At 36.9% G+C, this 16,499-nt stretch overlaps 1 protein-coding gene across 4 annotated transcripts in view; it reads left to right on the top strand.

The window, feature by feature from the left end:
* plcb3 (phospholipase C, beta 3 (phosphatidylinositol-specific)) overlaps window positions 1–16,499 on the top strand; it is a 93,991-nt gene that overhangs the window by 16,075 nt on the left and 61,417 nt on the right. For all 4 annotated transcript variants that reach the window (XM_067435006.1, XM_067434940.1, XM_067434870.1 and 1 more), the window contains exon 2: window positions 7,706–7,789. In XM_067435006.1, the coding sequence (XP_067291107.1) occupies window positions 7,706–7,789 (84 nt within the window). The remainder of the gene's footprint in view (window positions 1–7,705; window positions 7,790–16,499) is intronic.

The following is a 16,499-nucleotide window of genomic DNA, read 5'->3' as shown; positions in this document are numbered from 1 at the left end:
GGGGTGTAACCCCGGCATCCTGGCCATATTTGCCCGTTGGCCCCTGTCCATCATGGCCTCCTAATAATCCCCATATCCTGATTGGCTTAATCACTCTGTCTCCTCTCCATCAATTAGCTGGTGTGTGGTGGGCGTTCTGGCGCATTATGGCTGCCGTCGCATCATCCAGGTGGGTGCTGCACATTGGTGGTGGTCGAGGAGATTCCCCCTTCTATATGTAAAGCGCTTTGAGTGCCTAGAAAAAAAGCGCTATATAAATGTAATGAATTATTATTATAATAAACGTCAAAGGTTATTCAGCCAAGAGCACAGTGATTTTCTCTTTTTCTTTTGTTGTTTGACACTTTGTTTGACAGCGGCAGGTTTACTGTATTAGCAGGCTGTCACTTTAAGAGTAAATGCACAGATTCTATTGACTGATATCGTTCACTTAAAGCATAACCGACTGTGTTTACATGAATACTCATTAAGACAGCCGTTTTGATATAACTGTGTTGACAGTTTTAAATGTGTAACAAGAAACGAAACAGAACTGAACTGTAGGAAACACTCTTTCAGAGAGGCGGATTGTGCGCTCGTTTCAGTGTGTTTGTCAGACAGCGCAAGATTGCAAGGAGTTGTTTTAATAACCTCTTTTTAACATCAAGCAAGTCACAATGGTCATGTGTCCAGTCTATTCTCTGCTATATGCGTCGACCTTAAACGGACACTTTTCACAATGTTGAAGTAACCTATTAAAATCATTCAGATATTGCGTGCCGTTGCAATATGTATATTGCGATAATTTAGATACATTTCACAGCCCTACTAGAAATTATATTGTTATAATTATTATTAGAAATGAAAGTATAAAGGTAAAAAATGGGTTGTCCTCTTTTACTAATGACAGCAGCACTCGAGTGTCAAACCTGATGATCACGTATTCTCCAGTATTATTATTAATATTTTTTAAATGACACCTAGGGCCCTATCTTAACGATCTGAAACGCAAGTGTCAAAGCGCTAAGCGCAAGTAACTTTGTGGGCGGGTCTCGGCGCTGTTGCTATTTTCCCGGCGGGATAAATGGCTCTTGCGCCCGGCGCAAATCTAAAATGGGTTGGTATGAAGTAGCTTCATTATTCATAGGTGTGGTTTGGGCGTAACGTGAATAAACCAATCAGAGCATCATCCAACATTCCCTTTAAATGCAGGTGCGCAAGTTCCATTATGGATTGCTATTATTATGGCGTATTTACCAGGCGCACGTTCTTGTAAGAGCAGCCCTTACGAAACAAAAATATATTGCAGTATATTAGAAACTTTCATGCAATACATTAGGCAATATATTCACATATATGTTATGGGGCATCTGTGTAGATTTCATGAGCAAAGTGTATGCGCGTTGTGCACGCTATACATTATGGTCAAGCATGCGGCCTTAAAATAGCATAATGAACAACACACAACGCGCCACTGACTTTAGACCATGTTTTTTCTGGTCAGTGGCGCAACTGTTTAATGGAACAGCAAAATAGCACCAGGGATTGTTTGCGCCGGAACACGCCTCCTTTTTTGCGCTGAACCGCCCAGGGAGCGCAAGTTCATTCACTAGTTTAGTGACGTGCTTCTGTGGAGGGAAAAGCGCGCTTTGCGCGGGTGCAAAATAGGAATGACAAATGCGTCGGTGTACAAAGTCAGTTGCGCTGGGTGCAAGATAGGGCCCCTAGTGTTTTTACTGGTGGACACTATAGTTAATTCATTAAGTGAGGATAGCAAAATAAAGTAATCTGTGACACGTTATACCCAACAATTCTTCATACAGTGGACTACCAGTAAAAAGTATACATTTTTTGGGCCAAAATTGAGACACTTTGACCTGACCATGCTTTGCTTAAGTGTTTTTTCTTTAATTGCTAATGTGACCTTTTGTAATTGTAATTACACCACAGACTGAACCAAATGAAGGATTGCTAGGGAATTGGTGAGCCTAAATTGGTATTATCTCATTCTCTACTTAAATTGTAACAGCTGACAGCTGATTGGTTGATTGTAATCGTTAAATACCTTTCTATAAAAGTTATCTCATTATCAAGATGAACTTGTTCTGACAGTTTAACTGAATGAGTTTTTCTCATATTTTATTACTATTTTCAATACTATAGGGAATAATCTGTCATAATGTGAGAACATGTTGAAGGTGCCTAAATACATTTTGGTTTGACTCTATAGTTGCTTCTACCACATAAACTTCCATTTTTCTTTGTGATATATATATTGCCAGTTTATACGCTGGATTCTGTAAAAACATGTAAATACTTGTACTGGAGTAACCTGGTTATTTCTGCTTTTCAATAAGCGCTGCCTGCTTCCAGAGAGTGAATTTGTGATTTCATTCATCCTGTCTGGCTTTTTTTCACACTGTCTGAACAGACAAATTTCTTGCAAACCAGACCAGATGTTTTGTGCAAACAGTTGTGTTGGTGTGAACAGGCCTTGTGTGCAATATGCATAACATTATTAACATGTATAACTATTGCAATATGTATAACATTTTAAATCTTTATCAATATTTTTGTCAATATGCATAACTTGGATATTTTAATATACATTAAGTATATTTAATATATGTTTCTATATATATATAAATAAAAGCTTTAAGCTAATCTACTAATAAGATCAAATTTTCTACGCATCAGTTTTTAATCAGTCTATTTATTAGGGAAATAACCATGTAATAAGGTGGGATAATGTACCGTCGTGTGGTCATTATCGTGAAACAAACCCATTCAGGGTGATCCATGACCCCTCTGCTTCAGGTCAGGAAATAAAGAGCAACTGGCGTTACTAAGTCATGTCACTTACTTCCCTGCATGTACTGTACATGTGTGTGTGTGTCCATGCCCTGTTAATCTGGTGAGTCCAAAGGTGAAGATTTGACGTAAAAAGCTGCATGTTGACAAGGCAGCACATAATATACATGAAGACAATCTAAACCCTCATTTAATATAGCTTTATGCAGATTTTCACTCTAAAATCTTTCTTTGTCTCTGTCATTCTCTACTTGTCAAATTGCCAGGCTTTGAGGTATTAAAGTCAGTCTTGTCGTAGTTTGTATGTGCATTATGTAAGGGCTATAAAAGCATGTACATTTTGGAAGCCAAATATACCCAAGAGCCAAGAGAGTGGGCCACTCGCCCACTGAAATAACTGACATTGTTGATGCATTAACTGCGTGCGCCTCTGCCTGAAAGAATGCACGCACTGCTGTCGTCTGCAGGCCACAAGCTTCAGTTCACTTTAATGGTTTACCCAAATAAACATTTCAAGTTCTCTGACATGTGCAGATGTCAACCATGCACACAAAGACGAAGCTGTAATTTGGATAAACTTGGATAAAGTTGTCCTCACATTTTAGCAAAATTACAAAAAAACCATTTGTGGTCATTGTCAAAAGTAAAAAGAAATATTTTTTTTGTTACATTTATATATAACTTTTTAACATAAAAATGTTTTTTTATTTTAGTGTAAGTTTTGTGCATGTGTCAGATCATTAGGGCTTGACATTGGGAGTCAGAGAGGCTTGACAGGTTTTTATAAGCCTGTACACACACACTAATGAGACCCTTCAAGGGTGAAGTTCACTTCCCTCCCTTCCACATGTTGTACAACACAAGTTGTAATTTTGTTTATCCTGTTTTTTCTTTCCAAAACATTAGTGCACCAAAAACTGGTCAGTTTGTGAATAGTAACCAAGGACTTTAAAAGGATAGCTCACCCCAACATGAAAATCCTGTCATCCTTTCCTCATGTTGTTCCAAACTGGCATTGATTTCTTTCTTCTGGCCGAACACAAAAGAGGACATTTTGAAAAATATTGGTAACCACACCATTTTGGTGACCATTAACTTCCATTGAATTGAAAAAAATAATTTTTTTGTAATGTCCTTTGAGTTCCACAAAAGATCAAGTCATACAGTTTTGTAATCATATGAGGGTGAGTAAATGATGACGTAATATTCATTTTTGTGTGAGCTATCCCTTTAAGGCCGTATGATCCGTTGAATGCACAGAACATTTTTCCTTCATAACCTCTTTTTAATTAATGTCAAGTAAAATATGCTGTTTACCTGGACCAAGGTCTGCTACTTATCTCTCTCTTTCGCTCATATGCTGTCTGCCAATTTTTTATACTATTTTCAGCTCACCTGAAGTTTTAAGAGATCCTTGCACACAGATAGGAAACGGTGCTTTAAACAAAGCTTACTCAGCAGTAGTATTGCAACACTAATATTTGTATATGCAAACATTAAAAGCAGTCAGCATGCAAATGCATTTGATTGTGCTTCGAGGCTGCTGTGTGTTTGTGTGTGTGTGTTTATATCTCTCAGTGCTGGGTGGAGTTTTTCAAAGAGGTTGTAAAGGAAATCTGTGCTCCCAGATTAATTTAATCATATGCAAACATTCCACAGGACTGCATCTAGGCCTATAGAAACATCAGCCACGTGTAACTTCACGGAGAACACATACAGATGAGATGAGCTCTTAATTAATTGTACAAACACATCAGATTTAGTGTCCTGATGTAGTGTCTTTTAAAATATTTTCAGTAATTGACCGGTGAAGAATTCTTAATAAAAAAGAATGAAAATAAAAAACTTTTTTTATTTATTTTATTTGAACAAAATGTAATTTATCAAGACAAAAGAATCGTAATATTGTGGAATATGATTACAATTTAAAATAACTGTTTTGTATTTTTCTCAATGTAACTTATTCTTATTCCTGTGATTGCAAAGGTGATTTTTTTTCTAGTCTTCAGTGCCACATTACACAGTCCTTTAGAAATCATTCTAATATGCTGATTTGGTTCTCAAGAAACATTACTTAATATCGTCAAAACAGCTGTGCTGCTTAATATTTTTCTTAAACCATGATACATTTTTTTAAGGAATTTTGTATTAATATACTGTTGCAATAGAAATGATTCAACCCCCTTGACCTGCAAGAAATTTTGCTGCCAAGAACAACATTTTATGAAAACAATTAAACAAAGGCATGAGTAAGCTATTATAGAAAGTTTATTTATACACATTTGTACACATTTACACTCTAATTGTTTATAAAGAACCTTCTTTATAAAAGAATGTTCTGTTGCCTCCCTACTGCAATCTTGACCTAGCCTGACAAGCCAGACCCACATCAAGATGTTTGGTCTGGAAACTCACCATAGACAGGGCTCAATCCGAGGGACGGGATAAACGGTTGTCTTTCAAACTCCCTCTGCACGCGATAGGATACGAAGGTGAAGCGGAGCTAGATTAAGATTAAACTTTCGCCGTATCCGATCAGTAAAACCCCGAACACATCTTACCTACTTAAAGCCCCTTTCACACTGTGATTCCGGCAAATACACGGATAATGCGACCCGGCATTTGCTCCCGGGCCGCTAGATTTGGTCCATTCACACAGCCAGCGAAATACTGTAATATGTGCACTTTCACACACAACCCGTAGCGGTCGCTAGTAAGGAGCTCCTTGGTCTCGACTTGTGTCCAGTTTGCGCATATTTGGGCTTGTTTAATTTTAGTTTCTTTTGTATACGAACACTCTCTGCGTTTAAAACACTGACTAGCTCTTCTGGCACTGCAGGGTTGTATTATTGAAAAAACAAGCTCTAGGAGTCGCACGATAACTACGTACACGTTGCGGCATTAGTTTTGGCTTTTGTTCACACAGCGCTTGTCCCGGGTCGAATCCCGCAATGTTACTAGGTCCCCGACCCGGGTTCAATTCGGTAATCAATTCCGGGACGTGGTTGCTTTCACACAGAAGGCGACCCGCCAATGTTCCGGGAATATTGCAGGTCCGACGTGCAGTGTGAAAGGGGCTTAAGAATGACTTCAGTGCCGTTCTTTGTTCTTTTCTCAAAGAAAAGCTTAACAAGTCTTCCAGAGCCAAAGCCGATTCGAAAGACCGCGTTCGCCAGCTTCTTTATTTTCAAGCAGCACACAACTCGGCAGTCATTATGTTAAGCCCGCCCACCAACTCTATACGCGATGTGATTGGCCTGACTACAGTTTGGTTTTACAGCTCAGAAGGGTATTGAGAGTTGCTAGACGACACTAGCGGCAAATTAGATTTGCTGCCGGTAGGGTGCGTCTAGATTTCTAGGCTAATCTTGACCCATTCATCGCTTGTAAAAGCTTCAGGATCACTGATAGTCTTTGGTTTTTACCTTATCACTGCTTTCTTTAAATTCTATCAAATATTTTTAATGAGATTTAGACCTGAGGACTGTACAGGGCACTCAAGAACATTCTATGACCAAGTAGATTTGGATGTACACTTTGGGATGGCAGTCCTTCAGGAAAGTCCATTGATCATCAAGCTTCAGTCTCTGCTCCTAAGACATCACCATTTTTGCCAAATGGGCTCAATACTTCAAAGAATTCATGATGTCCTTCATACATTCAAGATTTTCACTTCATGCTACAGCAGCACACTGGACAGCCTTCGTGTTTGACCATGGGGATTTTCTTCTGCTCATTAACTTTGCCTCTTTTTTGCTGATCCATGGGTCCAAAAAGTTCCAGTGTGGTCACATCAATCCATAAAACATTCTTCCAGAACTCCACAGGTCTATCCAAATGATGTTTATAAATGATATTGTGCTTTTTCCTTTCACAGTCCTCAAAACACATTTTAAGCTTATAAGGCTGGGCCAACCCTGTCTTTAGGAACTTTTAATGTTTTGGAAATCATCTTGTATCCATAGACGACTTTCTAAAACAATTTGTTCTCTAGAGCTTTTGTGAGAGCTCTTTTGACTTGGCCATATTTGTTTCTCAACTTTAGCACATGCATGGGTTAAATGTATGAATGTGTAACAACACAAGCTAATCTTTAGAAAAGCCTACATTTGTAAGTTAAAACAGCCTTAGGGAATGAATAATTTTAATTTGCAGCTGTATATTTCAAATTTGAAAGAAAAGTGTAACAATATTGTAACATTAATATTATAATTGTCTTTATCCTCTCACATTTGGTAAATTGAATGCATAATTGGTGAATAAAAGTATGAATTTATTTAAAATAAATTGTTTAACCAAACTTTTGAATGGCAGGGTATTTTGTGCAGTATACATACTACATACTTTAAAATAAATACAACTACAGTATATACTATGGCAGTATGCAATTTCAGTCATATGCAGCCGTCGCTTTCTGTGACTTGTGCATTAAACTTCTCTAATGTCTCTCTCTGTGACTTTTGAGGTTTTGGTTTCAGTCATTACATTCATTTCTAAATCGCACTGTCCCTCAGGACCATCCACCCATTCCAAGCACTTCCCATTTATCTGACTTACTTTTAAATCATTATGCCCATGTCTCTGCCATTCTTCTAATTTTTGGCTGTGTGTTCATCATTGATGTCTAGTATTTGCATGGCTGTCACTGTGACTTGGTTACTAAGGTATCAGTTTAATTAAGTTGCAGTTGAATTAGCAATTAGTTGTATATAATATGTTGTAAACCATGTCATTGTTTCCCTGTGATCTTCATTAGTAGTCATAATGTCAGTTGCTAATGTTGTTCATATCATTAAATGAATGACATTCTTCTGCTCTATGTACAAGGAGTAGGCCTGCTGATGTTGTTGGTAAAACTATGAATATACTGAATGCCACCAATGTGTTTTTTTTTTCCCTTTATTTGTGTGTTTAGGAGGCCAACAGCACACCCAGCCTTGTCACCCTCAAAGTGGACCCAGATGGATTCTTCCTCTATTGGTCTGGAGGGACCAACATGGTCAGTTATTTTCCTTTTTGCTTGTACAAGCCAATACCAGACAATCCTGATAATGTAAGTCTGTGGAAGCACTGTGGTTTTGCAGAAATTATCTTAAAATATGGCAAATTCCTGTTGTTAGGTTTCTTATTATAGGGGTGCAAGGTCATTTTTCCACACAAAAAATCCCAGACATCCCATTATAAAAATGTAATATGCTAATCTGTACTGCTTGCATACTAGGGCTGAACGATATGGACAAAATTTAATATCTCGATTTTCATGCCAGATATCTCGATATCTATACAACACGATATGACTACGTGTTCAGTGGAAACCAAGCATTTCTCAAGAATCAAGATTCAAGCCTACATTTCAAAAATTTGTTTCAGAAAATGTATTGTTTTTAAGCCTTTCGCACATACGATCACACGGGTGTAATCAGTCTAGGCTGGTCCCTGGAGCGAATGATCAAGTGCATCACATGATCAACTGCTAAATCCAAATGTTGAATTTAGCCAGAGACAGGCGCGCTCAGAGCTGTCATATACCACAACATTTCAGTGTTTTCAACCACATACTGTTTATTTTAGTTTTCAAACATATAAATTCACATAAGTACTAAAAAAACAATACATTTAGAGTTTGTAAAATACACACTGATGTCTATGGAAGAGGTAATAATAATCCTTTTCATTATAATTCAACACTTTTTATTCATATCAGATACACACATCGTGTAAGTAACGTTAACTTCAGTGTTTACTCTATTCTATTCCCAGTTCACCAGCCACTTTTAAGTTTTTCGGGAGAAATGGATGAATTCACATGTTGTAAACAGAGGTTGCAAATCCAATAGATCTGATTGATCCGAGTCTGAACTGCGTCTGAGGCACAAACTAACACGGCGGCGCCCATTGCACATACAGCTCAACTAATGCAATCGTTATAAAGGGGTTTAAACAACAATATACTTCCACTTGCATGTATTTGACAATCGCAATATCAGATATTTCATGCCATAGCGAACACATTTGTGAATATTCTGAATAAAAAAGGAAAAATGACAAAAGCAGATCACCATTCATTCAGTGCTGTTGCTGCTGCGGTGTCATGCGACAAGCAATGATTTTTGGTTTTAAACTGGTTTCTGTTATGCCTGCATTTTGGGGAGGTTACTATTGTGCTAAACAGTAGAGCTTGTGGGTTAGTTCGAGGATGGGTCTAGGTTAAAGGGTTAACCCAACATTTTTAATTGTCATCATTTATGTCATGTCTTTTGTTCATCTTCAAAACACAAATGAAGCAGTATCACACTCATAGCCATGCAATGTGGTTCTATATTAGCAAAATTTAATAGATAGGTGGAGGGCGGAGCTTCGGGCCAAAACACATGTCAGCATCAACATCAGTTGAGGGCTGCAGCAACAACTTTTGAATGACAATATCCTGGCTGGACTACTGTTGTCAGTGATATAAGTTTTTGAAATTAACATGATTTCTTAATGTCTAGTGACATATGAGGGCCATTTTATGATTAATTGAAATATATTTATTACATACAGTTCCTTTAAAGTGTTATTGTTTTATACAGTATTATGAGATAGAGATCAACTAAGCGAGTGCATTACCTGCCTCCACAGTAGCCAATATTTTTCAGGTCAATGTTATATATTCATAATCACAAAATCAGTTTGAATGTCATTGTCCACTGACAAAATTGATGTCTTTGTCCTTTAAACAATTAAGGGGATTTCCAATAGCAATGCTAGTCAGTGCGTTTTTAAGTTGCATCTTATAAGGTGTTGTTTAAAGTAAAAACAACATCCTTGCTTCAGTCCCTTTCAATATAAATGTCTTTACTCATAAAGACAGTCTTTGCTGCTGTCTAATGTAACTTTCAGTGAAGTCCAAGTTACAATTTTGGACACTTTCTCAATATTTAATACAGTGTTATTTATATAAAATATCATTTATTGAAAAAAATATATTTAAATGGCCATTTTAAAGTATAGGAAGTTTGTAAAATAGGAAATAAACAGGATAGGACATAAGTACAAATGCACCACTCGTTATAGGACAGGATTTTAGTTACTTTGAAACAAGTAATAGGATAATAAAACCAAAGATTTACTGCTTGAAATACCCAAAATGAATTATATCTCATGTTTAACCACTATCTATGTAAGAGCCAGCGGCAAATTCCCAAAGTACTGGAGAAGATGAAACTATTCTCTGAGGGTACATGAGCACTGAATGGCCTCTGGCGGCCGGAGCTCATATCTCCAAAAACGTCTAAACAAATTTTCAACGAGTTTCTATGATTATATATATAATTTGCATATTTAAGGACTGAATAACTACATTCTCGCCTAAAAAAATCTTAAAACTACATTCCGTGACACAACAACAGTCAAATTTTGCATATTTTCGTGGGTTTACTCTTCTTCATGACACTTAGAACTAGAATGAACTGTTGTGTAAAGAAAGACATTTTAAATTAAATCTAAGAGATTTCTCTCCCTCCATTGGCAGTCTATGCAACTACCACTTTGACGGTTCAAAAAGTTCATAAAGAGACCACAAAGCTAATCCATATGAGATGAGAAGTTTGGTTCAAATTTTCTGAAGAGAGACGATCGCTTATATGATGAACAGATGTAATGTATTCATATATAGACATTTCATAAGCAAATATTTACAGAAGCTCAACTGTACTTGCATGATGCACGAGGACAAACCTCAATGGTTCTTGCCGAAGCTGAAACGTTCTGTGTAACACACAAGAATGATCCTCATTGGTTCTCATACGTCAAGCAAACATGCGTTGTTTAATCATATCTGACTTGTGCTTTGATGAATGTTTAACTGTGAATAAAGGACTAAATTTAAATCTGTTCATCATATAAAGCAATCTGGTGTCTAAACCGCTTCATTCATATGGATTCGTTTTGCAACCTCTTTATGAACAATTTGAAGCATCAATAATCATCATGAAACATCATGAAGCACAAGCTTTTACTCTACTTAGATTAAGGCAATCGGTTTGCATGCTTTTTTAGTAAGATTAACTAATTATTTTACAGTGTTTAAACAAATATTGGCGTTCATACTAGGGCTGTGCAATATATCGAAATATCGCAAATGTACATATCGCAATATGCATAACGCAACGGCATGTAATATCTGAATGATTTTCAATAGGCTACTCCAACATTGTGAAGTTTTAGGTTGACGCATACAGCAGAGAATCGACTGGGCACACGACTGTTACTTATGTGACTTGCTTGATGTTTAAAAGAGTTATTAAATGCAATAATTTGCGAAAAACAATAACAGTCTCGCACTGCCTGACACGCACACGAAACGTGAACGATTTGTGACATTTGTGACTTTTATTCAGCAATTATGCATTCAATTTACCAAATGTGGGAGACTAAAGACAATTATAATTTTAATGTTACAATATTGTTACACATTTCTTTCAACTTTGAAATCTACAGCTGCAAATCAAAAGTTAACTAAAACACTTCTGGTCACTTTCAGAAGTTGTAGCGATGCTTTCTTTTCCCAGAAAGAATGTGAAACACAAATGGTTTCATTCTCAGTTTTTAAATATTTTTTTTAATATAATTTAAAAACGATTTTTCACACTAATTGCAATATCGCATCGCATATCAAATATAGCATTATTTAACAAGATATTGCATATCACATTTTTCTTCAATATCGCAGTAAGTTAGCGGATAACCTCAACTTTCGGTTCCAAAAACGGAGGTAACTTTCAGGGTATGTTAGTAACCATGGCAACCTCCGGAGCAGGTTATGTTCCAGGGTTAGTTTGCTTAAGAAGTATTCAAATGTGTTATATAATTAATATAGTTATCAATATAACCAAATTTGTTTCAGTATTATAATATACAATATTATATATTCATTCTAAACAATTAGAATGAAACAAATTACAATAAGTTTAAATGTTAATGCAATTCAAATATATTTATTATTTATTTTATTGTCATCTCGCAATTAGCATCAAGCAAACAATATAATCCTTATTCTCAGTGAATAAAGATTACTTATAAAAAAAAAACATGGGGAAAATTGATTGCACAACCACCCAATAGGTGGCGGTGTGTATTAAGCATGTTCTGTAAATCGGCATTAAACAAAAATAAGAAGAGTAAAATGGCGCGCTCTTTCTTAGCGTCTGTTTCCATGGTGAATCATCAATTCATCACTCTGTTGAAAATGTCTTGTAAGTTAACCAGGAACATATTCTGAGTTGTCTGAACGTACTCCTGTTTTTGGAACCAGCATACCTCGAGTAAGCAAGGTTTGGCTTAATCAACTGAGAGTTCAAGGTATATGTGACGATAAGTTAACCTTGCTTTCTGAAATACACCCCAGGTCAAGAGAGAAACTCATGACAACACTCATGGAAAGAATGTGTTTTTATTTGCTTGGTAATGCATTTGCAGTCTGTGTGTCTCTCTTGGCGAGGACAATAATAACTTTTGTGTAATGAATATATCAAGCGCACCATTGAACAAAGAAAAAGATAGTACTCTTGAAAAAGCCTGGGTGTAGAGTACGCAAGGGATGTGGACATTTTTTCAGGCAAGTGTCTGTGTAGGGCCAATGTGAATTGATCTAGATTTAACATCAAAGATATTATGCATGTTCTGACATTTTTATTATTATCCAAAGCAAGGCAATTTAAGCATTTATAAGCGTTTTTAAGCATTTCGTAGACGATAGAAAATATTGATGCCCATGTTCAAGGGGATGGAGTTTAGCACACAAATAAAATGACCAAGGTATCATGTGTCTTTCAGTCATACTCAAGAAACATGACTGACTGTTTTTATGACTACACAGTTGTTGTTTTTTACCCCTAACTTAATTTTACCTGTCCTCCCAATTCTGCCATATCTATTATCAGTACTGTCTGCGTCACGTCTTTCTTTCTGTCCATCTCTTTCCCCTCCTGCCATGCGGGCTACTGGCTTATCATGTGAGTGCTCATGAATGAAATTAAATTTTAGCCAGTGAAATTCAATAAAGGCATCCTCCCATCCTTTCTCTTGCTCTCTCTTTAGTTATTAGATATGTTGTTTTCCCTCTTTTCTCATGTTCTCATGCTGATCAGTATGGCATGTGTGGTATGGGAACGCAGCTTTAGCTGGTTCCAGTCATTTTAGAGAAGGGACTTTCTGCAGTCTAAGACGACACAGCAGTGTGTGTGAAACTCACATAAACTCGGCAGCAAATTCATGTCAGTTGCCAAGACGAATTGTTTATTTTGCTAGCTAAGTATGTTATTAGGGGATTCTTTCTTGTGCTAAAGGTGCTAATGTGTTTACTTCCTGAACATTGAAGCAACAAGCTGAGAATATTTTTTTTGGCTTTGTATTTGAATCGATAAGGAAGTTGCATTTGTGTTGCGATATGGTATTAGGATACTAGGCCGATCTTCGCCTGAGGAAAGACAGTAACCTTGTTTGGTGTAGGGAATATTGGCCCTGGGGAGCCCATCCTCTCCAGTTAATAGTAAAGAGGCCACCTCTTCTTGCCTCTTCAGTAACTTACTCTCACATTCAGGCACATTTATATTTAATGTCGCTATTATTATATTTAATGATGCCATTATCCAACACACTCCATTTCTTTTCCTTCTAAGTACTGAAAGGTTGTTTAAAGTCAGCCACACTTCCATGAATCCAGTTTATGTCATTCTCAGTTTTTTTTTTTTTTTGAGGGGGGAAGTTTGATAATTTCGGCAATTTCACACACACACACATTCTCACAGGCTCATCCTAGCACATGCGCAGTCAAGCTTGATCATTTCGTCAAGAGATGAAACTTGATTTTGCAGGCACATTCTCACAGGTTGTGGTAGAACTGGTTTTGTGTGTAGGAAAACACCCTTGCATTGAGAGAACTGTATTCCTGAGGGTTTTTTTCTGCCGTTGTGTTGTTTGTTTGTGTGTGTGTGTGTGTGTGTGTGTGTGGCCAAGCCACAGTATCCCTGTGCTGCCCACTGAATATTCGAATCAGGTTTGCATGCGTGTCAGTCACAAAGCTCTGTTATTCTGTGTACCACGTTTGTGGGTGTGATGGCGTGTGTGGCCTATTTTCAAGGCAAATTTAAATACCTGGTTAGTGGTTACTTGATCCCACATAGCCTTCAGCTCTACAGGTAGAGACATGAATACCAGGCATCAGTTGTCTTTTAGGACTTTCCCCCATTGTCCTGCTCAATTCTTTACCTGGGTTGCTTGTATTTTCAGTTATTAGTTAAAACTCACTTGTGTTATAGGGATGCGGCATCTCCAGACCCCCGTCACATTAAAGGATTAGTTCACATCAGAATTAAATTTTCCTGATAATTCACTCACCCCCATCATGTCATCCTAGATGTCCATTTCTTTCTTTCTTCAGTTGAAAAGAAATTAAGGTTTTTAAGGAAAAAAATCCCAAATTTGTCTCCATATAGTGGACTTCAACAGGGACTAACAGGTTGAAGGTCCAAATTTTAGTTTCAGTGCAGATTTAAAGGGCTCTACACTTATCTGGCAAAACAATCGATAAATAAAAAAAAAAAAAAAACTTTTTGACCACAAATGCTTGTTTTGCACTAGCCCTGCTATGCGATCCGTGACTTCACATTGCATAGTCATGTTAGAAAGGTAACGTTGGACTGAGAACTAAAACTCAACATCCAAGATACGCACATGAATGGTCCATTCTAAACTATAAACTGACACAATGTGTCATTCAACATAAAACAATTTTGAATGGTTCTTCTTCTCCACACTTGTGAACACTGGGTTGGTACTTCCTCCTACAGCACGCGTGACCTTTCCCACATGACAACGTAATGCGTGAAGTTGTGGACATGCATTGCAAAGCTAGTGTAAGAAAAGCATTTGTATTTAAAAAGTTATTTTTTTATTTTATTTTTTTAATAACAGATCATTGATATAAGACCCTCATTCCTCGTCTGGGATTGTGTAGAGCCCTTTGAAGCCCTTTAAAATATTTTCCTTAAATAAAACTTTAATATCTTTTCGACATGGTAATTCATCCTTTAACTCTCTTAGGTAAGAATATGTTACATACCAAGTTAATAGTCATTTTACTTTTTAATTTTGTTAGAGGAAGAAGAAAAAATGTGTTTTGTATGTGTATATATAAAAGTACTCTACTATTCTTACTAGGGATGTTCATATTCACCGTTTAACCGTTAACCGATAGTAAGAATTAGTTAAACGGTTTAAGTTTTTTTTTTTTTTTACTCACTGGGCGTATCGACACATGCAATGAACCACACGTGCTGACACAGACATATTTCGAAAAAATGAAGCAATGGGAAAGAAGCATACTGTGTGGGACCATTTCGACAGAAAGGGTGACGAAGTTATGTGCAAAATAAGCTATGCTGTATTACAATACAGCAGTAGTGCAAGCTCCTGACTGGTGGAGGAAAGCAAATGAAAGTCGCTTCCCGAGGCTGGCCGCTCTAGCGAGGCGTCTCTGTATTACCCGGGCATCAGTGCCATCTGAAGCCTTGATTAATGCTTTTCGTAGTGTGGTTTTGTCCGGTTTTGCTTATCAAAAATCTCGGCCCGATCTATAATCTATTTTTTTGGTTTACATTGGCCTACATTGTTGCAGCCATTAAAATAGTTCAGTTTTGTTTTTAATGTCAAAGTAGTTATATTTGGTTTTGTTTCTTTGTTAAGTTAATTTAGAAAAATGTTTAGAGCAATTGTTTGTTTGTTAAATTAAAGTTTACATTTTTTTAAGTGATGACCAAGCGGCCAGTGGCCGACAGTGAGTTAACCACATGTTTAATCAATTTAGCCTCTCAAATCAACTCTTGACTTGTCTTGCCTATAATAAAATCCATAGAAATAACACTTCAAGCATCACAATGTTAGTTAATTTAGCCTACTATAATATTTCCTCCTCAGTAAAAAGGCATTTTTGATGAGCTGAGGCAGGCCGATACAGCTCGCAACGCCACTCGCAAATGAAACGAGCTAAACAATCTAGTTTGCTAAACAATCTAAACAATGCAGTTTGTCTTATCTACCTTACACCTCTGCAAAATGAAAAGCCTATGAATCAAATCTTCAATTCCCACGGTATAGCCTATATTTAACGTTCACAGCAACGAAAGCAAAAGATTCAAAATGCATTTTATTCATCAGCTCATTTCAAATTGAGAAAAATGAGAAATATGAGAAAAAGCAACCTAAGCACTGGTAAGATCTTTTATTAATTTTTATTGAAGATTATTGTGTTTTTGAGCATTTAAGACTTATTTTAAGTTTCATGTACGGCCATTTGCTTTGGCTTGCTTTACTCATTGGCGGCGATGCGTGATGCAGTAGGACCATCTTATCTATCTGACTACAACATAGCACGCTCTCACACACGTTTATTCGAACCATTTGCCAGAAGTACAATACATCTGGTTTAAATAACCAGATACATTTACACTTGTCCGGTTTTGTCTGAAATGCTTTCCGACCACCTTCTGAATTGGTTTGTTTGAGTAATCGGAATTAAATACATCTCGAAAGAATCTCGGAAGGCATTTATGCCTACTCCTGGTCATTTCGCAATTGGATAGATGCCTGGTCAGAGAAAACGAATGAAGGAACCAGTTGAATGGAACATATCACATCAAATAACCAGTATGATGTTAAAATTGGCACGA

This window comes from Pseudorasbora parva, chromosome 1 (assembly GCF_024679245.1).
Source record: "Pseudorasbora parva isolate DD20220531a chromosome 1, ASM2467924v1, whole genome shotgun sequence".
In the NCBI taxonomy this organism is placed as follows: Eukaryota; Metazoa; Chordata; class Actinopteri; order Cypriniformes; family Gobionidae; genus Pseudorasbora; species Pseudorasbora parva.
The sequence above is the reverse complement of the archived record's forward strand: the minus strand, read 5'-3'. Positions and strand labels throughout refer to the sequence as shown.